This window comes from Malaclemys terrapin, chromosome 1 (genome assembly GCF_027887155.1).
Source record: "Malaclemys terrapin pileata isolate rMalTer1 chromosome 1, rMalTer1.hap1, whole genome shotgun sequence".
Taxonomy (NCBI): Eukaryota; Metazoa; Chordata; order Testudines; family Emydidae; genus Malaclemys; species Malaclemys terrapin.
Window position 1 is genome coordinate 230,642,605 of NC_071505.1, and position 27,985 is coordinate 230,670,589.

Consider the following 27,985-nt stretch of genomic DNA (forward strand, 5'->3'; position numbering starts at 1 on the left):
ACTGGTCCTATTCTGAAGTTACAGGGATGGCTATGTTAGCTAATGCAGTTAGTAGACACCTTTCATAGGCACTAATTTAACCAATAAAAGTCTAAGTTACCTATGAAAACCAATAATATAAAACAAGCTATTTAAAATTAAACATCCTGGGCTAAGTTATATTACAGTAACAAATATTTGCTTTACTGTGAATGTACACTGGATAATTTATGTGAAGTTTTGAAAGCTGGTTTGAGAGAGATAGAAAGCAAATGAATGTAAAAAAATGTTTCATCAGTGACTCAATACGGTATAAGTAAGGCTACGATAATGTCATGGAGGTCACGGAATCTGTGACTTCCACTCACCTCTGTGACATTTTCTACCGCCGGGCTGGAGCTCCCAAACAGCCCTCCTCCCTTTCCCCCCATAGCTCCCAGCCCCTGCACTGGTGGGGGCAACCCTGCAGCTGTCCAGCTGTAGTTGGTGGCAGGCAGATCCTGCAGCTGCCAAGCTGTGGCAGGTGGCTGGGGGACCCTGCAGCTCCCAGCCGTGGCGGGCGACCCCCATTAGAGTCCAGCCACCTCAGGAGTGAGGAGACCCGCAGCCGCCCAGCCCTAGGGGCAGGAGGACTCTGTAGTTCCCACTCCCCACAACAGTGGGGAACCCCGGAGTGCCCACTGACCGTAGCAATGGGGGACCTGGGAGCCCAGCAGCAGTGGATGCTGAACCTGCCTCCCTATTTTGTCAGGGATATTGTTAGTGAAAGTCAGGGACAGGTCACGGGCTGCCATGAATTTTTGTTTATTGCCCACGACCTGTCCCTGACTTTTACTAACAATATCCCTGACAGAAACTAGAAGCTACAAATAGAAAGGGGATGGTAGAGCCAACAATACGAAAAAAATATGTTAAAGGCAAAAAAAGTACCACTGTTCAAGTTATATTCCAAAGTTTATTAAGATGAGAGTGATTTTAGTGTTATAGAAAATTACAGGAGATATTTAAAGTTACACAGGAGTCCAAGAAAATAAAGAATTTTGAAAAAAATTGATGCATTTCAAAAGTTGCCTCATTTATCCATTTCTGCCAGAAGTCTACCCACAGAGCTGTGGTTTCAAATGCAGGAGATGCAGAATTCCAGCTAAAATACGTGTTTAATATGTTTCTTGCTTAAGCTGTTCCTGCTTTTGGAGGTGTACTTTGTTCTGAAGAGTGAATATTTAACCTGCAAATGAATGCGGTGGGATTCCTTTCACCCCAAGTCCGGTTATCTATTTAAAAATAAGGGAGAGAGAGAGAGAAGATAATTGTGATGATTCATGTATCTTTCCATAGAGTAATTTGTTTTAGGACTGCGACCAACTTGATATCCTGCAATTTTCTACATTACAGCCCATCACCAGATATTAATTTCAATCCACTGCTGTTTCCAAAGAACTGTAATATCTAAGCCATGGTCCATTCTCCTGACGACCCTCTTTCAAACACACTTGGGCCTCAATCCTACAACTGATTGTGTACAGCTACAGGGGTGTGCCTGCATGCAGTTAATTGCAGGATCAGGGCTTTAAATCCACAAGGTCTGTGCAACAGGCTGGCCTTCCCCTACAAGAGCCAGGAGGCCTGGGGCTAGCCAACCCTGTTCAATCAGCCCTGCCTGTGCAACAATTAGCTGCCTGCCAGGATAAGGACTAATTGAGTCAGGGGACAAGGCTGAAACACCTGGGACCCATAAAAGGACTGAGAAAATTCAGTCTGGGGAAGGAACCACAGGGAGCAAGATGGGCTCCTGTGAAAGGCCCTGAAGTAGGGTGTGGAAGAAACAAGAGATTCAGCCCTCTATCCTAGGGCAGGGAAGACTGAAAGGTAGCCCAGAGGAGCGGAGTCTGTGAGGGGGGGCTCCAGGGAAAGCAGCCTGAGAGTCAGTGCTCTATCCCAGAGCAGAGAGACTTAAAGGTGGTCCAGAAGGGGCTGGGAACTGAGCCCAGAGGATAGGCCGAAGAGGAGCCCAAGCAGGGCAAAAGAACTTTGTTTGGGCTTCCGTTTCGCCAGAAGGGGGCTGAACTCAGAGTGAGAGTCACATGAATCTCTGGGAGAAACAGAAAACTTAGGGGAGAGACAATTGAGGCAGGGAGCACGTGCAGCACCACACTTGGTGAACAGAGGGCGCTACAAGGCATGTGTGCCCTATGCCAGTCACCAATTAAAAAACAAACTAGCAAACTAAGTTATAAATAACTGTTTGGTAGATAACACATTGTCTCCTACGTTGTCACTGATTAAAACAAAAATTCTCTACAAGTTTTTGCCCTGCTAATGTTGGGAATTTTTTTTAAAAGTAGAGGGTTTTTGGTACAGAAAATGATGATTGTACAAGACATTAGCTAAGTCAGTATTATTACAAGTTTAGAACCAGTCTACCATGTAAACATGAAAAGACTAGCAATTTTCTAAATACAGCAGTAGGGACCAAAAAACTAAAAGTAAAAAAACCAAGAACAATAGTTTTAAGTGATATGGTATGTTCAGACTGACCTCCACTTGACTTCAAATCAAAATGCATAAGAAAATTCTTTCTGGCCTTTTAACAGAAAGGAAATAATTTAATCACCTTGAAAATACCACCAGCCTGTGGTTGCCGTGAAAACGATTCATCATCCATTCCTTGACAGGCAGAAGTCACATACATTTCTGAATAATCCTTTCCACCAAAGCAGCAGGAAGTTGTCTTGTCAACAGGTAGCTTCACAGTCTGGATTCTTTTTCCTGGAGGGGGAAAAAAAATAGCTTTTTGTTGGTTTATTTTCTACAAAAAATTTAACAAAATTGCCAGTAACCAGCATAGAATCTATGTTGCACAGAAATACAGGGTTTGGGGTGGAGGGAAAAGGGGGAGACTTGTGTAATTTAGCAGGCTGAGGTTGGGAGGAATTCTGAGTTCCATTCTTGATTCTCTCACTCCCAGTATAGCCTTTGGCAAGTCACTTAATCTTTGTTTCCATAAATGGGGCCTGATCCAAAGCATACTGAAGTCAGTAGGTGTCTTTTTCCATTGTGTTAATAAATATTAGCCTTTCATTATTTTTGTATGTTAAACTCTCATAATTCTGTTATCTGTTACCCAAAATCCTCTTTATATTGTGTGCCTATAAATGCAAGATGAAGAAGAGAACAGAGTGTCAGCTATTCACCATTCACAAAGACTGGTAAAGTAAACTTTGCTTCTGTATTCTGCATAGTGCTGTATTAATCTTTGATAATCTTTAAATAATTCCATCTGAGCCTGTTATTTTGACATCCTGTATTATTATTAAATTCAAACATGCAACAATAGGCTTCAATGGGCTTTGGATCAGCCCCACATAAAACAGGGATGATAATGCTTATCTGAACTTTGTAAAACACTCAGATGTCTATATAAGTATTACAGAGACTCAGAATACTGACATTTAGTGGTCCATTTAGCCCAAGTATACGGTTTCTGGCAGTGGCCAGTACCAGATGCTTCAAAAGAAGTTTGAAAAAACTTCATAACAAACATGTATACAGGGGGAAATTCTTTTTAATTTCAGTCAGTAAGTACTTCTCTTAGGCCCTGAATCATGAGGGTTTATATGATAAATAGGATAAAATATGTAATGGGTATAGATATTTCATACTTTTCTTGAATTCTGCTAACGTCTTGTGTTTTCTTTAAATACATTTCCTCTCTCTCTCTCCCCCTCCTTTATGTTAGTAATCCTTGCAGAGAGAAACAATGTAATGATGTATTGAAAGTTTAAAATATAACATTTTATGGTGAAATACTTCAGGAGTGAAAACTCCTAGCTCCATTGTAGTCAAAAGGAGTTTTGCCATGACTTCACCAGGCCAAGATTTCACGGTTGTGTTTTGTTTACTATTTTAGTTGCCAACAAAGCATTTTTGCCTCACCCCACAAGCTACTCTTATTTCCTTTTCTAAATGAAGTACCAGCACAAACAACAATGGTTACTTGGTCCATGTTTGATAATCAAGTCCTTAAATGAGATTTCAAAAAAGGATGAGTGAGATTTTTCCATGTCTCATTGAAACACTTTGCAAATTTCTTGTCACAAGAGTTAGATGCATTTAAAAAACTACCTTAAAATTAATCCCACAAAGATAAGTCTGCTTCACTAATGGACAAAAAAGATTCCCATGTATATTCTGAATAGTCCACATGGTTTGAGAAGCATCTTGGGCTCCCTGCATCTATATAATAAATAGCATCTTACATTTTTACAATACCTAAAATAAACTGAAAACTGAGGGCATGTCTACACATCCCCACAGTTCAACTATGGGGGTGTGAAATGCAGCACACTCTACTGTGCTGCGCTGTAACTGCAAGTGCAAACTAGAGGTTCCTATTTTGTCTGAACTATGCAAACTAGATATCTTTTGATTTGCGCTTGCATATACTATAATCCCAAGGGCCACCTGACCACTATGTAATCCAGTTATCTCCAAGAATTGCTTAAAAAAAGAATGCCAAATAAACAAGTTTTCTTGTCTATCCACCCCCACACCCAATGCTCCCAAATCCAAATTTCACTGAATAATACCTGAAAATCTCCTTTCTAAAAATGTGTCATCTTCACCTTAACTGAATTGTTTCATGATTTTTTTTCTGCCACTGGCTAAAAATAAAGCCATAGAACTTTTTATCAGCCAGTTTGCAAATAAAAAGCCATCAAGTGGCCATTAACCACCCAAACCATAGAAGCAAAAGACATCTTTGCTTAGTCCAAACCGACAAAGGTGAGAATATTAGTAATCAAAAATAAACTAAGTGATAGGTACAGACTAAATATATCAAGTTAAATCCCTGGACTTTCAAATGTGTAGTCTGAATAAGACAGTAACACCATACTCCTTTCACTGAGAAGGACAAGTAGTGGGGAGCATCTATTCAAATAAAGACAGCAAGAAAACGAAACTCTACAATGGGGTAAAAAACCCTCAGAACAAAAACCCAACCACACACAAACATATTGTCAAGTGTCAAATGTCCAAGCCCACATCAGCCAAGTACATTTTGACTCCAGTTCTCTATTGACCTAAACGCCCTATAACTTTCTCCAGAGAAGAAAAACATAGGAATTGCCACTCTAGATCAGAGTGGCATCTAGTCTGATATCCTACCTCCAGCAATGCATAGCACCGGATACTTCAGAAGAAAGTGCAAGAAACACTATAATGGATAATTGTGGAATAACCTACCAAAAGGAGAAGTTTCTTCCTAAAACCAATCAGTTAGTGGTTTCCTTATGCTCTTACATGTGAGGGTTTATTCTCCTTATCTATATAAATGTTTAATCCATTCTGCTCTTGGACTCAATTCTATCTCATGCCAGTGAGTTCTATAGGTTGTGTTTAGGTAGCTTTTCTCAGCTTTCAATATGTTACTTTCCATTTTCATTGAAAATCCCTTGTACTTGTGTTATAAGAAAGGGTAAATAGGAGCAGCCAACTTACTTTTTCTATACCAGTCATTGTTTTGTACACCTCTACCATGACCCGTCTTATTCATCCCTTCAGTAAACAACCCCAAACTTTTCAATCTCTTTTAATTGTCAAATACTTTTAATTGTCTTCATCACCCATCACTGAATGGTTTTTACTTCTGCTATTTTTAACAGAAGAGAATACAGTATTTCACGTGTGCGCCAATGATTTTTATTAACATTTTCAGTATTATTTTCTATTCTATTTCTTGTGCATTCACATTCTGTTTGCATTTTTGACAGCTATTGTGCATTAGACAGGGAGGTTTTCATGGAGCTGTCCACAGTAATGCTCAGGTCTTCTTCCTAAGTAGTCAGTTAATTCAAAATCAAGCAATATGTATAGACAATACAATTAAAATACGTACTACCTTGTCTCTGTCAAAATAGAATTTCATAGGCGTTCATGCTGCCCGTTCACTTAGCTTTGTTAGGTCTCTCTGTAGTTCCTTACAGTCTTTTCTGAGCTTGACTTAACTTAATCATACCTCTCATACCAAGTCCCAAATGTGGGAAGTTACATGTGACAAAGATTCAAAATGAGGGAGGCAAATACCTGACTGTGCATTACGAATTATTCCTGCTGGAAAGTTAAAATGCTGTGGGACTCTTTAAAGAACTTTATAACCTCCGTTCCATGATTCTATATTTATGGTATAGATAATTTAAACAATAAAAGTGAGTGGAACATAGGTAACCTTTGTACATGTGTCAAAATGGGGCACTATCTAAATAAATTTGTGTCATCAGTCATTTTTGTCACTTCACTGCTTACCCCTTCTTCCAGACTATTTACCAATATGGTAACTCCTCAATTAAAGTCATCCCGGTTAATGTTGTTGATCAATTCGAGAACATGCTCATTTAAAGTTGCGCAATGCTCCCTTATAACATTGTTTGGAAGCTGCCTGCTTTGTCCACTGCTTGCAGAAAGAGCAGCCCGTTGGAGCTAGCTGGTGGGGCCTTGGAACCAGGGTGGACCAGCAGCCCCCCATTAGCTCCCCGCTACCCTAAGTTCTCTGTGCAGCAGCCACCCACAGGCTATCAATTGCTGGCAGTTCAGCTGTCCCTCCCCCACTGCCATGTGCTGCTCCTGCCCTCTGCCTTGGAGCTGTTCCTGGGAGCCTCCTGCTTGCTGTGCAGGTGGGGGGGGGGGGAAGAGGGAGCTAATGTCAGGGTGTCCCCCTCCCCAGCACCCCATCTCCACAGAGCAGGGGTGGGACACCACAGGGCTCAGAACGGAGGGAACCTGCTGGCAGCAGCTGCTGTCTCAACTTGCTGATCTACTTAAAAGGCATTGTACTTACAGTGGGGTCAGCGTACTTAAAGGGGCAATGCATATCTTTCTCTCTCTCACACACAGTGTGTGTCTCTGTCTGTCGGGAACAAACCATCCTGATGTGCAGAAAGAATAGCAAATACGGCAGGCAACCAGCTTGGCTTAACCGTGAAATCTTTGGTGCGCTTAAACTCAAAAAGGAAGCTTACAAGAAGTGGAAATTTGGACAGATGACTAGGGAGGAGTATAAAAATATTGCTAGAGCATTCAGGGGTATAATCAGGAAGGCCAAGGCACAATTGGAGTTGCAGCTAGCAAGGGATGTGAAGGGTGACAAGAAGGGTTTCTACAGGTATGTTAGCAACAAGAAGGTGGTCAGAGAAAGTGTGGGACCCTTACTGAATGGGGGAGGCAACATAGTGATAGATGATGTGAAAAAGGTGAAGTACTCAATGCTTTTTTTGCCTCAGTCTTCACAGACAAGGGCAGCTCCCAGACTGCTGCACTGGGCAACACAGCATGGGGAGGAGGTGAGCAGCCCTCAGTGGTGAAAGAACCGGTTAAAGACTATTTAGAAAAGCTGGACATGCACAAGTCCATGGGTCCAGATTTAATGCATCCAAGGGTGCTGAGGAAGTTGGCTGATGTGATTGCAGAGCCACTGGCCATTATCTCTGAAAATTCGTGGCAATCGGGGGAGGTCCCGGATGATTGGAAAAAGGCAAATATAGTACCCATATTTTAAAAAGGGAAAAAAGAGAACCCAGGGAACTACAGACCAGTCAGCGTCACTTCAGTCCCCAGCAAAATCATGGAGCAGGTCCTCAAGGAATCCATTTTGAAGCACTTGGAGGAGAGGAAGGTGATCAGGAACAGTCAACATGGATTCACCAAGGGCAAGTCATGCCTGACCAACCTGATTGCCTCTGTGGATATGGGGAAAGTGGTGGATGTGATATAACTTGACTTTAGCAAAGCTTTTGATATGGTCTCCCACATTATTCTTAACAACAAGTTAAAAAAGTATGGATTGGATGAATGGACTATAAGGTGGATAGAAAGCTGGCTAGATGGTCGGGCTCAATGGGTTGTGGTCAACGGCTCGATGTCTAGTTGGCAGCTGGTATCAAGTGGAGTGTCCCAGGGGTCAGTCCGGGGGCCGGTTTTGTTCAACATCTTTATTAATGATGATCTGGATGATGGGATTAATTGCACCCACAGCAAATTCGCAGATGACACTAAGCTGGGGAGAGAGGTAGATACGATGGAGGGTAGGGATAGGGTCCAGAGTGACCTAGACAAATTGGAGGATTAGGCCAAAATAAATCTGATGAAGTTCAACCAGGACAAGTGCAGAGTTCTGCACTTAGGAAGGAAGAATTCCATGCACTGTTACAGACTAGGGACTGACTGACTAAGCAGCAGTTCTGGAGAAAAGGACCTGGGGATTACAGTGGATGAAAAGCTGGATATGAATCAGCAGTGTGCCCTTGTCACCAAGAAGGCCAATGGTATATTGGGCTGTATTAGTAGGAGCATTGCCAGCAGATCGGGCAATTTCCCCTCTATTCGGAATATTCCCCTCTATTTGGCACTGGTGAGGCCACACCTGGAGTACTGCATCCAGTTTTGGTCCCCCCACTACAGAAGGGATGTGGACAAATTGGAGAGAGTCCAGTGGAGGGCAACGTAAATGATTAGGGGGATGGGGCACATGACTTACGAGGAGAGACTGAGGGAACTGGGGTTATTTAGTCTGCAGAAGAGAAGAGTGAGGGGGGATTTGATAGCAGCCTTCAATTACCTGAAGGGGGGTTCCAGAGAGGATGGAGCTAGGCTGTTCTCAGTGGTGGCAGATGACAGAACAAGAAACAATGGTCTCAAGTTGCAGTGGGGGAGGTCTAGGTTGGATATTAGGAAACACTATTTCACTAGGAGGGTGGTGAAGCACTGGAATGGGTTACCTAGTGAGGTGGTGGAATCTCTATCCTTAGAGGTTTTTAAGGCCCGGCTTGACAAAGCCTTGGCTGGGATGATTTAGTTGGTGTTGGTCCTGCTTTGAGCAGGGGATTGGACTGGATGACCTCTTGAGGTCTCTTCCAACCCTAATATTCTATAATTCTCTGCCTTGCTGTCTCCCCTCCCTCCATTTGTGCTGCCTTATAGAGTGTGAGGCTACATTAACAACAAGGTGTTAACCCTTGAGGGCTCAGCCGAGTGCTAGTTCATCATTTAGCAGCAAGGCATTCCCAGGAAAATATCCCACCCACTTCCACCCTCTGATTTCACCACCTCAACCAAGCTTCACAATCATCATTGCTGTGTACAGCATTAAATTGTTTAAAACTTATACTGTGTGTGTGTGTGTGCGCACGCGTGTACACATACATACATATACAAAAAAACAAAACAAAAAAAACAGTCATCTTTTGTCTGGCGAAAAAAATTTCCCTGGAACTTAAACCCCCCCCCCGCCCCGTTTACATTAATTCTTATGGGGAAATTGGATTCGTTTAACATCGTTTCCCTTAAAGTAGCATTTTTCAGGAACATAACTACAACGTTAAGCGAGGAGTTACTGCATAGTAAACACTGGTCTCAGACTGAAAAAAATGTAAGACTGCTAATTCAAACAAATGTAATAATCAACCAAAGGCCAACAAATATGGGGAATTATAGAAACAGTTCAGCTACACTACCATCTAATGGCCAAGCTGGAAAAATACTTGAGCAGCTTCTATTACTTAATGAATATGTAAAACCCATCAAGTTTGGTTGCTATCAGAACTCTTCAGTGGGTACACATTTTTATATGTTTAGCAGAAGCTAGCATGCTGATCACAAAGATTACATATCCATGACAAGACTAAACTTTTCATTTAAAGTTCTTCCTCTTAAACCATCCCACATCATTTTTTGTAGCCATTATCAAAGAAGATGTAAATATATTTACAAAATTCGTGTTGGAATGAGCATTTAACATAAGAGCTGTTCATCCACAGTAGATGAGCACAAACACACTTCCAGAAAAGCACATTATCCAACTACCCCTTAGCTTATTTTATGCAAAATTTCAGTTCATCCTCTGAGAGGACTTACCTGTCTCAGGGTCTAGCCGGATCACTCTCCCTCCATCATAACAGGCTATCCAGAGTTTGCCTTCTGTATCAATACACATTCCATCAGGGATGCTTTCTTCCTTTTCTAGCTTGTATATACTCCTGCGATTGGCTGCAAAAGGAAATCAATGGGCATCGTACACTAAGTGAGATATTAAGTTATTGTGAGTTAACATTTTCCTAAGTCATACTCCTAGAAATAGCTAAGAAGGATGATTTTCTAATACTGCACTGAATCCAGCTCCCTGCACTCTTGCAGATGAGAGAGTATATAAGTTCGGTTTGTTTCTGCAGATGGTTATTATTCAGCTTGACAGCCTGCAAGTCAGTCTGACTGTCAAAAACACAACAATTATTTTTGGTGCTCTCTTCTGATGTGTCAACCATATTTTTTTCCCTAACTATAAATTAGGGAACTATTGAATATATTATAGGAATTAATAATTTGGGTATTCCAAATTTGACTCTTTTCCATCTGTACAACATTTTATAAGCTGTCTGGGCCATTTCATAATTGGATTTTTTCAATCAAACTGAGAACTGGAGCCATCTCAATAAAGAGATTCCCAGAACACACCACCAATTGTTCCAACACAAAGCTGACATTCAAAATATATAAATCAACAAAGTTGGGAAAACCATGAACTCAAAGAGACACTGTCAATTAAAAAAAAAAAATTGCACTTTATATGAACATTTTACCACCCACTATTATTACAAGATATTAACAAAACAAAATCCAACTGTTCTAGTTTGTTTATTCTGCGTTTTGACAATTGACTGTCAGAGTCAGTTTGTTCGTAGGTTTCCTTTTCCTGCGTGGGGCTTTCTAAAATAGAAAAATGTGATTGTAAACCTCCAATATGGCAATGGGACTTGAGGCAGACATCGTACCTAAAACTACTTTAAACTCAATTTTAAAACTGACCAGATTTCAAACTGATGGCATCCCTTTAAAGCGAATTATTATGGCTCATGTCACTTTAAATCAAATTGTTAGAGTCCAAGTTGGTGGAGTTTTTCCATTTACCCATGCCTGTGAAAAGACCTTAAGGTTGTGGTGTTGGATTTTTGTTGTTGTTTTTCCCCCCATAAATGGGGGAAGATGATGTTTGAGTTACTACTTTTCAGCGGTTGGTTGGCTCTCTAGGATCTTCTTCAGTTAGGGATTTCCATTTTAAAATATGAATGCACATACTATAAAAGCGTAGCACATTTTATACTTTGAAAAGATGCACTAACTTCTCTGCTAATTCACCTACTGTTTCATAATAACAGACAGCATAACCACTGGAGTATAATGAGGCAAAAATGCTTCACACTTGATAACACAGGAACATTAGAAGTGAATTGTGAGTGTATAATCAATGAATGTACAATTTACAGGCTCAGCATAGATTGCAATGGATAAAATGAATTTTAACAATTATTCCAGATCAATTATTTGAACCCCCGATATATAATTCAATAATGTCCTAACATGAACCAACCCATCTAATTACTCTGAGCCAGGAACCTTCTTAGATGAGCTGTTTTTTTAACCCGATTTCTGCTAACTTGTTTTAAACAGAGTTTTGATGTCCAGCATGGATGAAACCAAACCACATTTAAACTAACTCAAAAAACAATATTCTAGGACCACCAGCGTAAGTAGGGCCTGGGTCACAATTGATTTTTTGCTTAATAGTTAAAGAAAAAACTGCACAGAAAGTAACTTTAAAATATTTTAGCATAAGAAAAGAATTCGTACAAATTTTTCCTGTTTGCAGGTCATAATCAAAGGCATCCACAGAGTAGGACAGGCTATCAATGTAAAAGAAAGTCTTGTGATCCAGTGACCAATCCAAGCCATTAGAGATGTCCACCTGATCAAAGTGCTTCACTACAGAATGATCAGGGAAGAGTGTATACAGAGCGCCTTGGTGTCTCTCTAGCACAGCAGGTCGAATCTCCTCAGCCATGGTACCTACAGGAATGAGAGGGTCATTCATTAGAAAGCACAGCTCCACAGAAATCAAATGCACTCCTTATACCACATCGCTCGCCCGCACTGCTTCCCGCCGCCCCCATTGGCCCAGGATGGTGAACCGCGGCCAGTGGGAGCAGCGATCGGCCAAACCTGCCGCATCAGCAGGTAAATAAACTGGCCCGGCCCACTAGGGTGCTTACCCTGGCGAGCCGCGTGCCAAAGGTTGCCAACCCCTGCCTTATATAGTGGCGATGACTGCCTCTGACATAAAACTTCCCTCTAAGTTTGACTAGGTTTTCTCCTTAAAACATTCAAAAAAGAGATTTAGTTAAAACCAAAAGGGAGAAGGCAAATTTGATTGTGTGCCTTTAACAAAAGATGACAAATAAAATTAAAGATTTTTTTTTAATTGCAATTGCAAAGGAGTTGAAGGCAATCGTGCTAGCATTGTTAATTACCTAGTGTTTTCAAACATTAAGATGGTCATCACAATTTAATGCCCTTCCTCCCTGAAAAACCCACAAACATAGGAAAAAATTGCACTAACTTTAGAATCAGGGCTACAGAAGTCTCAAAATCTTAAATGACAAGTTATGCCACAAATATAGAGATAATTTTGGGGGGGTTCGGTAAGAGAAAATTAATATACATTTGAAATTTCAAGGTTTAACTTCAGACACTCTCCCAGTTTTGAAAACACTTTGCTATATGCTTACATTGTTTTTACAAATATCTATATTCAGTGTATGGGAAACAAACAATAACTTGGCATGGCAAGTTTTCCACTGTAAACATATTTGCATTGGTATTTTCCAAGTGCATTCAAAACAAGTCATGCATGCCAACATCTGAGACAAGAGAATAATTTTTATACTATGCGAGTTCTAAATAAGAACTTCCCTTAAAAAAAAAAATAATAATAATAGAATAGTGCTCTGGGGTGATACATTTTTAAAAGTGGATTAAATCAATATTGCATTTTAGAATTAGATTTGGTGTGGTTTGGAAGTAAGAAGACTACCACGACTTGAACAGACACTTCGTGCATCTGCCAGGGTTCTTTACAAATTGTCCCTAAAATCTTAGTTCCCAGTCCTCTTCAGTAATTTTTTCCTATGTCCAGCATACCTGCAAAAAACCTCCCTGCAGGGTCCACTTTCCCATCATTGAATCTGTTGTTTGGTTTATCCTTGTCAACGTGAACAATGGTGGTTACTGACTGGTCTTTCCATTTTAAAGCAGCAAACCTGGTTCCTAGGGTAACAACATAATCCCCAGATTTCCGAAGGGCTACGCTGCTAACAGGAGCATCTAGAGACAACATAAGAAAACGGGGGTCAGGGGAGAAGTAAAATACTATAACTGTAGATAAAAGCAATCAGCCACCTGTAACCAACATATGATTGCTTATCACATTCATAACCAAGGTTAACAAATATTTCATTCATATCCAGATGCTATTTTTCTATTTGTAACGTTTTTGACCAAGTACTGCTCTAGCACAAACATGAATAATAATTGATAATTAATCTCACTTTAATTAATCTGGGCCTTCCTGGATGACATGGTCCATCTATCATTCACGAGCCAAGTAGCATTTGTCACGACACACAAGAAGCTTGTATTGTATGTACATGCTAGTACACACTTATGGAATTCCATTAATGAGAACTATGAACTAATATTGCACACACAAAAGTATTCAAATTATATATTGAATTAATTTATAGACTGCAAGCTCCTTGGGGAAGGCATCATATTGTCCTGTATAGATATAGAAGTACCTACCAAGGAAGGATAATTCAATGGTTAGGGCACTAGCCCCGGTCTTGAGTAACCTGGGTTCAACTCCCTGCCCTGGCACAGACTTCCTGTGTGACCTGAGCAAGTCATCCCCTCTCTGTGCGCCTCAGTTCTGTACGGTGCTGTACAATGGGGATAATAGTACTTATCTCACCAGGGTGTTGTGAAGATAAATGCATTACAGATTGTAGTGCTAAAAATCTACAGTAACAATAAACTAGCTGGGCCTTTGGGGGCTACTGCAATACTGCTAGTAATACTGTTATTATTGTTTATTTATATTACAGTAGACCCTAGAAGACCCAGTCCTGAACAGGACCCCATTCTGCTAGGCACAGAACAAAAAGCTTATATGGAAAACGAAGAGTTGATCAGATATGCTATAACAGGGATTGGCAACGTTTGGCACATGGCTCGCCAGGGTAAGCCCCTTGGCGGGCCGGGCCAGTTTGTTTACCTGCCGCGTCCGCAGGTTCGGCCGATCGCGGCTCCCACTGGCCACGGTTCGCTGCTCCAGGCCAATGGGGGTGGCGGGAAGTGGAGGACAGCACATCCCTCAGCCCGCGCCGCTTCCCGCCGCCTCCATTGGCCTGGAGCGGCGAACCGCGACCAATGGGAGCCATGATTGGCCGAACCTGTGGATGCAGCGGGTAAACAAACCGGCCTGGCCCACCAAGGGGCTTACCCTGGTGGGCCACGTGCCAAACATTGTTTATTTATAGCACAGGGATTGGCAATCAGGATGCATAAAAATCAATTTTTTAAAATTATCTTTTTATTTCAATTAAAAAGATTTCTCTTTTAAAAATAAAACCTGTTTAAAATTATGTTTGAAATTATAACAAACTATAATCTACTAAAATCACATAAATTAATTATAAAAATATAATATTCAAGAAGTACAAATTCTCTGCTAAAGTTTTAAAAGAAAGTCAAACCACTGAACTAGTGAAAGTAGCTGACAGAGCACCTGGAACTAGAGTTCGCTGAAGTGCTAAACCAGCTTTTGAGAGCAGTAGCCTCTTTTGCAGGTGCACAGAGAATATTTTCTTAATTTCAAATTTATTCAACTAGTTCAGCTCAATGACTAGCTCAGTCAAAGTTGAGAAACTGACCAGGAATTGAAATTTTCTTGAAAAAGCAAAAATGCTCGTTTTCCTCTTCCAATCTATGAATAAAAATCAGGTGTGAAAGAATGAAATCTACTAATTCTAAAATCTTGGAAGAACGTGGTGACCAGGAACAGTCACTTGAACTCAATAACTACAGATAATACTTCCTTTCTTTAATATAATGAGCTAGTTTTAAATGCAAAACATGTTTCAATAAACTTATTTTTTTATGTAGTATCCAGTACATGTAAGGTAGTTTTATTTAACTAAAAACATTTAAAAATGCTGTTTTTGTGCACTTAACTGAATTCCAATTTCTATACCAGGGGTCGGCAACGTTCGGCACGCGGCTCGCCAGGGTAAGCACTCTGGCGGGCTGGGCCAGTTTATTTACCTGCTGACGCAGCAGGTTCGGCCGATCGTGGCCCCCACTTGCCGTGGTTCGCCGTCCCGGGCCAATGGGGGCGGCGAGAAGCAGCGCGGGCCGAGGGATGTGCTGGCCGTGGCTTCCCGCTGCCCCCATTGGCCTGGGACGGCGAACCGCGGCCAGTGGGGGGCGCGATCAGACAAACCTACCACGTCAGCAGGTAAATAAACTGTCCCGGCCCGCCAGGGTGCTTACCCTGGTGAGCCGTGTGCCGAATGTTGCCAACCCCTGTTCTATACAAATACAGCTTGACACAAATCATCAGTTAAAAAAAATCTAAGTAAATAAGAAATGAGCCATTCATCATTTTTTAACAATAAAAAAAAAAGGTAAAAATTAAGACTGAATAAATGTATGTTAAGCTATATAAATGCTTAAATAAAGTGTGTCCATATATAGTGTATCCTACTGATTGGCAAAAAGTACCAAATTATATCAACCACTGAGAATCATCCTTTCTTTAGGAACATAGCAAAAAAGTATAAATGCAAAACAAGATTAAAATCGATTATTTAAATAAGATTTCCCGGTTGTTTATTTTAAATCAGGATTAAAATCGTGATTTAAATTGCTTTGATTTAACTCAATCCACCATATTTACAGTAGTGTGAAACTGAGTTTACCAGAATAATAATTAAAAAAATAAATGTGCAAGGTTAAGATATGTACTGAGTTTTCATTTACATTCTACAGCTAATTGCTACTAAACTGATGGGCATGTTTAGATAGGTAAACATAATACAGTACATAAAAATAGATACACAAAATGAGAAGGTAAGGCAATTCAGATGCTCATTTTAAGAACTATTTCTGTAATAAGTTGGAAGCTAACTGTGTGTGAGAACATCCAAATACTGTTACTATATTTAACTAAACTTAATATGATTTTTTGCCCATATTACTCCATATTATGCCCCTATCCCAGGGCACCCGCGGCACCCCCAGGCTGCTCTCTGCCCCAGAGCGCCCAAGATTTAGTCAGGGGTATATAGTACAAGTCATGGACAGGTCACGCCGGGGCTGGGAATTTTTGTTCACTGCCCGCGACCTGTCCATGACTTTTACTAAAAATACCCATGACTGAAACGTAGCCTTAATCATGACACGGGATGACAGTTTAAGCTGTAAGTAAGCCTAAACTCACTGCTCCAATTTAATTTTACAAAAGAGAACACTTCATTATTATAAAACAGCAACTTGTGTTCACATGGCCTGAAACAGCTACAAACACAGATTAAAGACGACTGGAGAAATTGTGTCACAAGCCTACCCTAGGAAGCTGGGGAAAAGAATGAGCTACTTACATAAAGAGAAATGTGGAACACAGACAGAAGCCAAAACGGGCCTGCAGCACAAAAAAAAGCTCTCAAAAAACTTTAGAAAAACTAAGACCGCAAAAGGGATTCTCACCTCATTAGGCTATTCAACTGACATGATCTCCAGGACAACATGGAGCTTACAGCTAAACTCCACTAACTGTAACTAAGATGTTTTTAAAAATAGGTCAGGCTTAAAGATCTTAAGGCTGTTAGGGTTCTAATAAAGAGTCAGAGGTGATAACCATAGAGTTCCTGTAAAAATACTTAAAGTGGAAAAATGACTAGATGTATAAAAAGGAGTTGCTATTGTGATGTTGCACTCCATATATTTTATGGAAATATGCTAATGAGTGTGAATATAATGTAACTGGAATATGCTTCATGCAAAAGGTTTCTTGTAACGTATCATTACAAAGCTTATAATCTACTGAGTGTGTTCGTCCTATTTGTATGCATGTATCAATCTTGTATCTGAAATTAGGAATATGAAATATAACTCAGATCCTATTGTAATTATGCAAAGTGTGGGGCAGACTCTTGATGGCTCCCATTGACTATGATGCCTCAGTTTACCTGCAAACCTCCACTGCATACGTGCGGGCCAGTCCTGAAAGAATGGAGGGGGGCTCACAGGACATGTGAACATGTCACATGATACTGGAATCCATCTTTAACCTGGTGCTTTTCCATTTAGAAGGAGGGGTGGGAACCCAGAGAGAGACAAAGGATTCCCACCTTGTGCCAAAGATATAAAAGGCGCTGGAACAGAACAAACTCGGTCCCAGTCATGAGAACATCCCTGCTTTTCACCTAAGATGTCTGCTGGAACTAACAAGGGCTGTACCAGGGGAAAGGATTGGGCCCAGACTAGGAAGGAGTCTAGTCTGTGAAAGAAGCTTATTGGAACATCTCTGAGGGTGAGATTTACCTGTATTCAATTTCTTAATGTATTAGGCTTAGACTCATGTATTTTGTTTAATTTTGCTTGGTAACTTACTTTGTTCTGTCTGTTATTACTTGGAACCACTTAAATCCTACTTTTTATACTTAATAAAATCACTTTTGTTTATTATTTAACCCAGAGTAAGTGATTAATACCTGGGGGAGCAAACAGCTGTGCATCTCTCTCTATCAGTGTTATAGAGGGCAGACAATTAAGTTGTTAACCAAGATGCAAAAACTGAATATAAAGTAACTAAGATAACTGCTGTACATAGAAATCTAAGCTTCATTCTCTCCATTAGATATTGTACCATTAGAACACAGAAAATATTAATGGAGTTTAGTAATATTGTAAAAAAAAAAAAAAATTAAAATAAAATGAGTAGGTGGCAGATCTTTCCAGGGATTTAAGTAGAGCAGAGAATTAGCAAATGATCCCTGGTTATTTTACGCTCAACTGACCTATTAGGTACAATTACAGGTGATTAACAAGGAATTAACAAAAACAGAAAAGAAAATTTTAGTAGAAAGATCTTGTTTCTATAAAAGCTATCTAGAAACAAAGTAAGGAAGAATAACCTCAACTGGTTATAGCCAGTAAAAGATGGGATAAATATCGGACAAGAACAGGGAAGAAGCATAGAAACTAATCACCAAAAGGTCTTTTTATAGGTTGTAAGAGAAATGCAATATAACATTTTGCACAAATTACTTCACAGTATAAATGAAATGCATGGGACTCAGGCATACGACTGGGCTAGCAGAGATGTGGAAACAGAAGCATAGATGCACACATTCTAATCCAGGGGTCGGCAACATTCGGCATGCAGCTCGCCAGGATAAGTATCCTGGCAGGCCAGGCCAGTTTTATTTACCTGCTGACACGGCAGGTTCGGCCGACTGCGGCCCCCACTGGCCGCGGTTCGCTGTCCCGGGCCAATGGGGGTGGCAAGAAGCGGTGCAGGCGAGCGATGTGCTGGCCGCGGCTTCTCGCCGCCCCCATTGGTCCGGGATGGCGAACCGCGGCCAGTGGGGGCCACGATCGGCTGAACCTGCGGCGTCAGCAGGTAAATAAAACTGGCCCGGCCCGCCAGGGTGCTTACCCTGGTGAGCCGCGTGCCAAACGTTGCTGACCCCTGTTCTAATCATTTTCTGCTAGGAAAGTATATGGAAAAAATATCCAACATGTCCAACAAGTATAGACAGTATCAAGGAACTCTATACTAGTATAAAAGAATTAGAAATGTCAGCAAAGGAGAACTCTATAACCTGCAAGATGCCAATTACTGCCTTTTGTCCAGTCCTCAAACCAGAAGTCTGAAGGAAGACATGACTACCTTCAAGTTTAAATTAAGTAACTACTAAATTTACTGCTGATGGACAGACTAAGTTAACCAAACCTTTATGAACTGGAATCACTTTCTTACAATACAGATTCATGATTAATAAAAAAAATTGTACAAAAAGGAAATCCTATTACTTAGAATTTTAAATTATCTATTCAAGTATGTTTTCATTCATACTAGACAGGTTAGATGATCTAAGTTTTATGCATGATGTTCACAAGTATATTACCTTGTTTTCACAATAATGAATGCTAGTGGCTTTTTGGAATGAATGTAAAGTTTATTAGATCTTGCAATTTAATGGTGCAGGATCAGAACCTATGTGGATACCATTTATGGTCTAAATAGATGGCCAAGGAAAATGGATTACAACTGGTACTATAAAATTCAAAAGACAGGAACAATTATATGTAACCAAATAGCAAAAACTTAAATATTAAATGAAACAAAACAGAAAAAAAAATAATGCTTAGGACTGGGTCCAGCCAATCATGAGTTTACTGGTCTTCAAGATACACTGCAAAGCCCACTCCTTTTCTCCAAAGGAGCGTGGGCATGAATTGTAGTGAATATTCTTTCTTCCCCTAACACTAAATGACATGGAATTATTCAGTATTTATGCACTTCTAATTTCTTTATGCACATGAGTCTGAGCTTTATGGAAAGGCATGTTTTATCAATCCAAAGAAAAAAATATATACTACAAAATTTACATTTTAGCAATCCACGGCATCTTTTAAAAGCAGCTTCTTACCCACAGAAACACTTTGCACTTGCTTGGTGAATGAATTCCATCGGCAAATCTTTTTACCACTTATATCCACATATATAAGTGAGCTTTCCTTTTCTTCCCAGACCGGAGATTCTCCAATTTTGCAATTCTCATTGACAACACATTCAATCTTAACGGATGACATTTCCTGAGAGAAAAAGAATTCCAAATCAGCAAAGCAAAACATTAATGTGTAAAAGGAAATCAGCTTGAAATCCAATTTAAAGCTGAAATGAAATTGAATGAAAAATATTAATGTTTATTTTTTCCCCTTCATGCTGTGAACATGGCAGTGCAGGATGCTCTCTAAAGAGAACCTTATCTACCTATTTTGGAGATTATCAAGTTGCTGCTATTCTTCCCTCATAGTAAGCAAATGAAGTGGACAGTGACTTCTGATCAGGACGCAGGAAAAAAACAAAAACAAAAACATCAACTTAACCCTGATTGTAGGTACTGAAGTCTTATAGAAGAGGTTTACCCTCAGGAAAATAGGACAGTTGCTGAAAAAGCAAATTAACTGGTAAAAGTGTGACTCTACTGAGGGTACAATCTGACTGATGGGTAGCTGCGTCCCCTCAATTCCCCAACCTGGGGTGCTTTTTAATTTTCACTTCTTTGCTGTGAGAGCGACCACTCCTGGTCTGCTCTCACACAGCCTCCTACATGTAAATCACTCCCAACGTTAGGGTATGAGTGCTATATCCAGCCACTCCTGAATTACACTTCAGGGCAACACCAGCAAACTCCCAGTCCCAGACTTCCCCCAGAAATGTGCATCTTGTACAGTCCAGCCCCCTCCTGGACAATACAAGCTCATATAAAGTCTGTCATTTCTTAATAGAAAATTATATTCATAAATCTTCTTATCCCAAATGGAGTTTCCAAAACACTTCAATCCAAACACACTCATTTAGATAAAACAACAAAACACATTATCTACAGAAAGACAGATTTTAAGTAACTACCCCTCTACCCCGATATAATGCTGTCCTCGGGAGACAAAAAAATCTTACCGCGTTATAGGTGAAACCGTGTTATATCGAACTTGCTTTGATCCACCGGAGTGCGCAGCCCCACCCCCCTGGAGTGCTGCTTTACCGCGTTATATCCAAATTCGTGTTATAGCGTGTTGCGTTATATCGGGGTAGTGGTGTACAAGTAATGAGGCACATTAAATCAGAATTAGTTACAAGGAAATAAAAGGTAAAACACAACTAACTTAACAAGCTAGATCAGTGATCCCCAAACTTTTCAGGGTCACTTGCCTCTTACACCTGTCCATGCTCCCCCTCCCTGAGCTGGGAGAAGGGCTGTGGCTCCTGGGGAGGGGAGGCGGGCAGGGGTTAGGGGGCCGAGGCTGGGAGTGGAGCCACAGTTGGGAGCAGGGCCGGGAGCAGGGCCAGGAGCGAGGCCAGAGAAGAGCTGAGGGGCGAAGCAGGGCTCGGTAGTACTTCCTCCCTTCCCCCTGGGGGGGCTGACCCAGACCTGCCACGCCACCCCAAATGTTCCTCCCTGCCCCCCCCAAAGAGGCACGCCCCACAGTTAGGGGACCTCAGAGCTAGCTGAACACAAAGGAAAGGTCTCTCTCCCTAGATCAAGGGTGGGCAAACTTTTTGGCCTGAGGGCCGCATCGTGTTTCAGAAAGTGTATGGAGGGCTGGTTAGGGGAAGCTGTGCCTTCCCAAACAGCCAGGCATGGCCCGGCCCCCATCCCCATCCGACCCCCCGTTTCTCACCCCCTGATGCCCCCACCACCCCAGACCCCTGCCCCATCCATCCCCCGCTCTCTGGCTCCTGAGTGCCCCCGGACCCCCCACCGCCCCATCCAACCCCCTCCCTCCTTCCTGACTGTCCCCCCGGGACCCCAACCCCATCCAACCATCCTTTCACCTTGTCCCCTGACCACCCCCGGAACCCCCACACTGACTGCCCCCTGCTGCTCCATCCAACCCCTCCTCTCATTCCTGACTGCCACCCCCACCCCAGCCCCATCCAACCACCCCTTCTCCCTAACCACCCATGGAAACCCCGCTCCCCCCTGTTCCCCGCCCCCTGACCACTCCCACCCCATCCTCACCCCCAGCCCCTGACCACCCCCGAACCTCCCTGCCCTCTATCCAACTCTCTTCCCCCGCCCCACAGCACGGCTGCCCCAGGAGAGGCAGCTGCGCCCCATGCAGCACAGAGCACCGCGTCAGGCCAGGCTCTGCAGCTGCGCTGCCCCAGGAGCTCACAGCCCCACTGCCCAGGCAGAGAACTGAGGCTGCAGGCAGGGCCGGCTCCAGGCACCAGGCACCCAAGCACATGCTTGGGGCGGCACCTGGTAAGGGGCGGTGGGGGGGAGCGCGGCATTCCGGGTGGGGGGGCGTTCCAGCGGCTCTCGGCGGGGGCGGGCTCTGGCGGCGCGGGGCGTTCTGGCGGCTCTCGGCGGCAGGCGGGGGCGGGCTCCGGCGGCACTGGGGCGCGTTCCGGCAGCTCTGCCACCGGAACGCGCCCCAGTGCCGCCGGAGCCCGCCGCCGACTGGGGCGCGTTCCGGCAGCTCTCGGCGGCGGGCGGGCTCTGGCGGCGTGGGGGGGCGTTAAGGCGGCTCTCAGCAGGGAGGGGCTCTGGCGGTGCGGGGGGGTGTTCCGGCGGCTCTCGGCAGGGGCGGGCTCCGGCGGCACTGGGGGGCGTTTCGGCGGGGGGCGGGCTCCGGCGGCGCTGGGTGGCGCTCGGCGGGGAGGGGCAGCGCGGGGCTGGGAGGGGTTCTGGCGGCACGGGGGGCAGGCTCCGGCATGCGGCGCTCGTCGGGGGGGGGGGGGCGGCGCGGGCGCGGCACTGGGGGGGGGTTCCGGCGGCGCTCGGCGGGGGGGGGGCGGCGCTCGGGGGGGGGTTCTGGCAGCGCTCAGCTGGGGGGCTCGGGGGGCGGCGCTTTTTTTTGCTGCTTGGGGCAGCAAAAAAGCTAGAGCCGGCCCTGGCTGCAGGGGAGGGAGGACAGCAGGGGAGGGGCTGGGGGCGAGCCTCCCAGGGCAGGAGCTCAGGGGCCGGGCAGAACGGTCCCGTGGGCCAGATCAGCCCTAGTTTGCCCACCTCTGTCCTAGATGTTCCAGCGGTCTTACTGGCTGAAACTCTTTTAGTCAGGATCTCTCCACCAGTCCAATGTTGCTTCTTTTCTTCTGCAGGGGGTTGATGATGATATTGGTAGAAAACAAGGGAGAGAAATTATTTGGGGGCATCTGCCCTCTCCTCTTATAGCCCTTTCTCTTGCACAAGAATCTCCAGCTGATGTTCCAGAGACAGAAAACCTGTGTCCAGAAACCTTAAACTGCTTCATTGTCAAAATGTAGATTTTTGTCACACCCTCTCATGCCAAAGAGTAGCCACTTAATCAGTAAAAAGCAACAGAGGGTCCTGTGGCACCTTTAAGACTAACTTAATCAGGTGATGGTCCATTTGATTTCACTGACACCTGGCTGAGGTGTTGGCTAGCCTTTTGCCTATGAGGAACTTATTTGTGTGACTGCTCTCCAGAACATGTCTTTGATAACATCCTACAGTGGAATCTTATATCTTTACATACAATGTTGCCACACACATTTTCACCAGGACAACTATCAGCAAATCATGAGTTTTCAAATGATACCTTACATGGTATGCTCTGAACAAAATTTAACAGTCTTGTAAAACAGGTGAACATGGAGTACAGACTGTCGATGAGTACCTAAGACAGATTCAGAAGCATGGTAAAAGCCTAAATGACTGACTCAGCGGAGGACTCCATTATTATGTTCTTCCCACACAATAGAAAAGTTTTCATTTTGGACAATTTAGGCCTTTTAGTCTGAGTTACTCATATACCGTGCTTTTACTTTTTTTTTACCGGGATTTTACTTTTCCCCCATGGGGGGTTTCTTTTCTTTTTTAAGCTTACACTTGATAGCGTAGTCAGGCCCCAAGGAGTTCATGATGTTTAATATGAACTTTAGTCCTCTAAATCCCACTGGTCACCTATACACTTGATGTATTGTGTTTTCAGAATTACTGATACTACTAATATAACTAGTGATAAGCACACATGCAAGTGTTTGCAGGATCAGATTGCTACATATATACAAAAAGAACAGGAGTACTCCTGGCACCTATATATAAATACAGAACATCTGTGCAAAACAGTATTTTCGGAATTTATTTATGGGCATGAATTTTTCCTTTGTTCATCTAATTGTACACAATTCACGGCAACTCTTCTCCCCCTCATGGCAAAAACCACCCTTATGTAAATATGTTAGGTACTATACGTGGTGCCTACATAAATAAATATCAGCAGTTGGCTTGTTGACAGTAGCCGTGGAGTCGTTTTGCTTCATATCAAAGTGGGTTATATCTTTCATGAATTCGAAAAACAAGATTCCGGAGTGAACACCGTATTACTGGCATTTAAGCCACTACCTGAGATCGTGAGACCAGCTGGCTCATTTTCTCTACATAGCTATGTAAATGTCTAGACATACGTTTATCTTTGAAATTATGTCTGAGCCACAGCAGGAGAACCTGTAGTACAATATTTGCCTAAGATAAGTCTTCCATGTCTCAAGGTCTCAAAAGTTGCCAAGGCAAATCAGACAAGAGAGAAGCTGCAGCTGGCAAAGGAAAATACTAAGTTTCAAACATGTTTCAGAGAGGCAACGTTTTATGTCCTAACTCTGAATGCAACATCTACTACCTTTCCAAATCACTGCTAGGCAAAACACTGCAAACAGTCACCGCATCCCGGCAGCACACGGCTAGCTTCCCCGTTCACCTTTCCATTTACTACACTCCCAGCATCTGATGCACTTCTAAGATTAATTTCCACCCACGGCTCGCATGTTAACCCCGGTCCCGCGAAACAACAGCCCGTTAAAATGAAGAAGTCCCTTGGGGAAACACGCACACGAATGCAGTCGCGCTGCCTTGGCCAAGCACGCGGCCAGCTGCACTCAAACCCCCCGTCTGAAGGAGCCCTGGGCTAGGGATCGGCCCCTTTCCAGACCCCTCCCGGTACCTGCTTCGGAGGAAGACACAAGAGCTGGGTGGGTTTCTTTGCTCCGGCGCTGGCTGCAGCCTCAGCGAGGACTAAGCACTTATAGCCCCTGACTCTGTTACTGGTTAACGCAGATCACTCGCTGCATTTTTCTACTCCCCGCCCTGGGGTCAGCGGGCCGGCTCAGCACTTGTCCCAGGCCTGTGCAGGGCAGAGCCGGCCGACCACTGGCCGGTCCGCGCCCTGCAGGCGGGGGTGGGGTGGGGTGAGGTGAGCCTGGGCGCCGCCCCCAGCCAAAGTCCCCCAGCAGCAGCCTCAGACCCTGCAAGCGCCTCTCCCGGGCGCGCGCTCCTCACGAGACTTCTCCACCCACGCCAGTGCCGGGACCGAGAGGCGCGCGCGCGCCCCCGGGATGGTCCCCAGTGCGTGCGCGTGGGGCCGCGCGGAGCCCGGGTACAGGGGCGCTGGGCAGTTGTCTCGCGGCGGGGCTGAGCCAGCCCCGGCCCAGGCAGCGCCTGTACTGTGGCTGCGGCGCCGCCGCGTCTGTGCTGCTTGCGGGGAGACTCGAAGGCGAGGCCGGGCCTTGCAGAGGCTGAGAGCCGCTCTAGTGCCTCTGCAGCCAGAGGTGGAAGCCCGCAACTGGGGCTCGATAAAGAGGAGCCACGGGGGCAGTTCAGTGATTAGGGAGCCCGCCTGGCATTCTCCAAGGCATGATTCCAGCCCGGTGTAAGGGCAGCTCCTCTCTTCCCACCTTCTTCACCCCTTTGCTCCCAGCCGGGTTGGTCTCTTCCTCCTCACCTGCTTTTTTGCCCTTCCCTGTTTGGGGCTCTTGGCTGTGTGGCAGCAAGGAGAGGTTACTCCTCACCTCACGCTAACTTGAGTTCTTCCAGACGGTTTGGACCTAGGGATGCCGGGCCGAGGACAGACATGCCCATGGGCAAAGTGGCATCTGCAGGCCTGCACAGAGCAGCATCCCATGCCTACAAAAAGGGCATGTAAGGAGGCCCGGACACACCTCCACTCCATTCCTCCCTGACTGCAAAGCAGAGCCTCCAGAGCCCAGGGGAAGGAGGGCAGGAGGTAAAGCCAGGGGTACCCTAAGGAGGAGGTGGGAGACAGAGAGTGCCAAAGCCCTTAGCCCTCTCACCTCACTCCCACCACATTCAGTAACATGTGTCCCCTGGCTAGTAGTGCTACTCCAGCCTCAGAGGTAGAGTGTTGCAGAGCTGACAGATCTCCCCCTGCCCATAAAGAAAGTGCAGCAACAGAGGAGCTCAGGGTGTTAGTGGTGCCAGCTGGCAGGGGCAGCACTGCCTCATCGGTGGGGCTCCCCATATGCTGCCTGTAGGGGAGATGCTAATTTAGGATGTGGAACTGGCTGTGTGGGAGGAGTGATGCTGAGGAGCTGGCTGTATAGGTGCTGGCTCCAGGGGGAGGACAGGCTGGGAACAGCATTGCCCCTGCCAGGCCTTTTTTTACTGCAGAGCCTGAACTCTGTCACCATTTCTTAGTAACACCTGAGGCAGAATGTGGGGGGCCAGGCTGACTCAATACCAGGTATCTGCTGGAACAAAGGGTCCAGCCTGGCTCTGTGGGGGCACCTGTGCATAGTAGGGTGGATGAATCAGAAAAGTGCCAGTCCCACCCACCAATTCAACTTCAGGTTTTAGGATTGGATCCAGTAAGGCCCTTCCCCATGCCCCCTTGACCCAGCCAACTCAACAGTTGCCCTACTGCTGTCTCACCTCAGTGGTAGTGTCTCTTCCCCCCCCAACTGCTCAACCCCACTGCACACCCCTAGATACCCAGCCCCTAAACTCTACCTCCTGCCCCCTCCATATAGGCCCGATTCCAGTTATTTCACACAGCTGACACAATATGATAACATTTGGGGAATCATTGGACTATTCAGTCACATGAGACATTGCAAACCATCTACATCATAGGCTGCAATTCCCACCATCTCTCGTAGATGAAAGGATGCCAACAATTAGACTTTACCCTTGATATCCCAAGTGACACCTCTGGCTAGAGTGCACCTAGAGGGGCAAAACATCTCAAAGAACTCAAGTTGCTGTAAGGCTACCTTTACTTCTTCAAGCATCTGTCCCTATGGGTGCTCTACCATAGGAGATTCCCAACCACAAACAGAACAAGGAGGTGGATGCTGAGGAGGCAAGTCCAAGATGGTTTTGAAGGACTGTGACACCAAAGGTAGCATCATCCTGGCAAGCAGGTAAGATGATATAATGCATGGCAAAGGTATGAATAGAAGACCAAGTTGCAGTCCTACAAATTTCTGTTATGGGAACATCTTTCACTATAGCTACTCCATTGGAGGGTGCTGTCAGAATATTTATAAGGAGTGCTCTATTCTCTGGGCTGGAATATAGTATTTTATCTGTCTGCTTACAGGGGGGCTGACTAGGGGCAGATGTTTGCCAGACTATGCAAGCAGGTGATAACAAAGCCTTGTTGATTGGTAGGGCAATTTTCACTGAAGAGACTCATCCATCTTCTTGTGTAATAGGTTGATCGTATCAAAGGGAAGATCTTGGATGGTACTTTGCACCTCTCTAGGGAAACCTGAAGGTTGTAAACACGATTTTCTCTCAGGGAAGATTGCACTTCTTTTCCCACCCCAATCCCCATTCCCTGGTGAAGGATTGAGCTAATGAAAGAAATTGACAAACCCACTTGTAAATTATCATATATAATCTGGTGACCCACTGGGCATGAATATCATTGTTTGAAGTACATATGGGTTGTGTAAAGAGAATTGTGTGCACACACTCTAGAAATATGTTCTTAAAGTATGTTTTGGAGGCAGTGAACAAACAAGCATACCTGGCTTAGACAAAGGAATGTGGATTTACCTGTCTGTGTCCAGGGTTGTAAACCATAGATAATGAAATTACATTTACATATAAGGAAAACAAAGCAATTAAGCTAACAAGCAGTGGAGGAAACAGCCTGGTGAGCACATGGGGACACAGCAGTCTGAATCCCCAAGAAGTATTCCTGGCTCTTGAGGCAATGACAATGGACTTTTGTCTTTTTTGTTCCCCTTATATTTCCCAGTCTGCTTATCTATAATTTAGGGGAAAATGGGGACAATATCCTCTGATTTTGTAAATGTTGGTGCCTCCTGCGTTGAGGGCAGGAGATGATAGTAGTGTAATTGATTACATTGATGTAAGTGAGAAACTGGTTTAGGCAAAGAAATTAATTTTAAGCTCAAGAAAGCGTGTTCTTTTTATTTTGTTTGTACCCTTTTTCTCTTTTATTCTTACTGGGTGTCACTTAAATCTGTGTTTATTAATAAACTTATTCCTGTTTTATTACAAAACCCTATCAGTGCTGTATATTCATGTGTAGGACC

At 44.0% G+C, this 27,985-nt stretch overlaps 1 protein-coding gene across 2 annotated transcripts; it reads right to left on the minus strand.

The window, feature by feature from the left end:
- Positions 1-914: 914 nt before the first annotated feature.
- Positions 915-24,850, minus strand: LOC128825962 (regucalcin). 2 transcript variants are annotated; one of them, XM_054008878.1, is made up of 8 exons: positions 24,625-24,850; positions 22,671-22,756; positions 19,581-19,746; positions 13,006-13,188; positions 11,659-11,874; positions 9,889-10,020; positions 2,594-2,748; positions 915-1,253 (listed from the first exon to the last, which is right to left on the minus strand). In XM_054008878.1, exons 3-8 carry the CDS (start codon positions 19,741-19,743, stop codon positions 1,203-1,205), a joined length of 900 nt encoding a protein of 299 aa, XP_053864853.1. In that variant the 5' UTR covers positions 19,744-19,746; positions 22,671-22,756; positions 24,625-24,850; the 3' UTR covers positions 915-1,202. The 2 variants fall into 2 exon arrangements, with proteins under 2 accessions (XP_053864853.1, XP_053864844.1); XM_054008869.1 differs by lacking the exon at positions 22,671-22,756 and having other exon boundaries at positions 24,625-24,847.
- Positions 24,851-27,985: the final 3,135 nt, after the last annotated feature.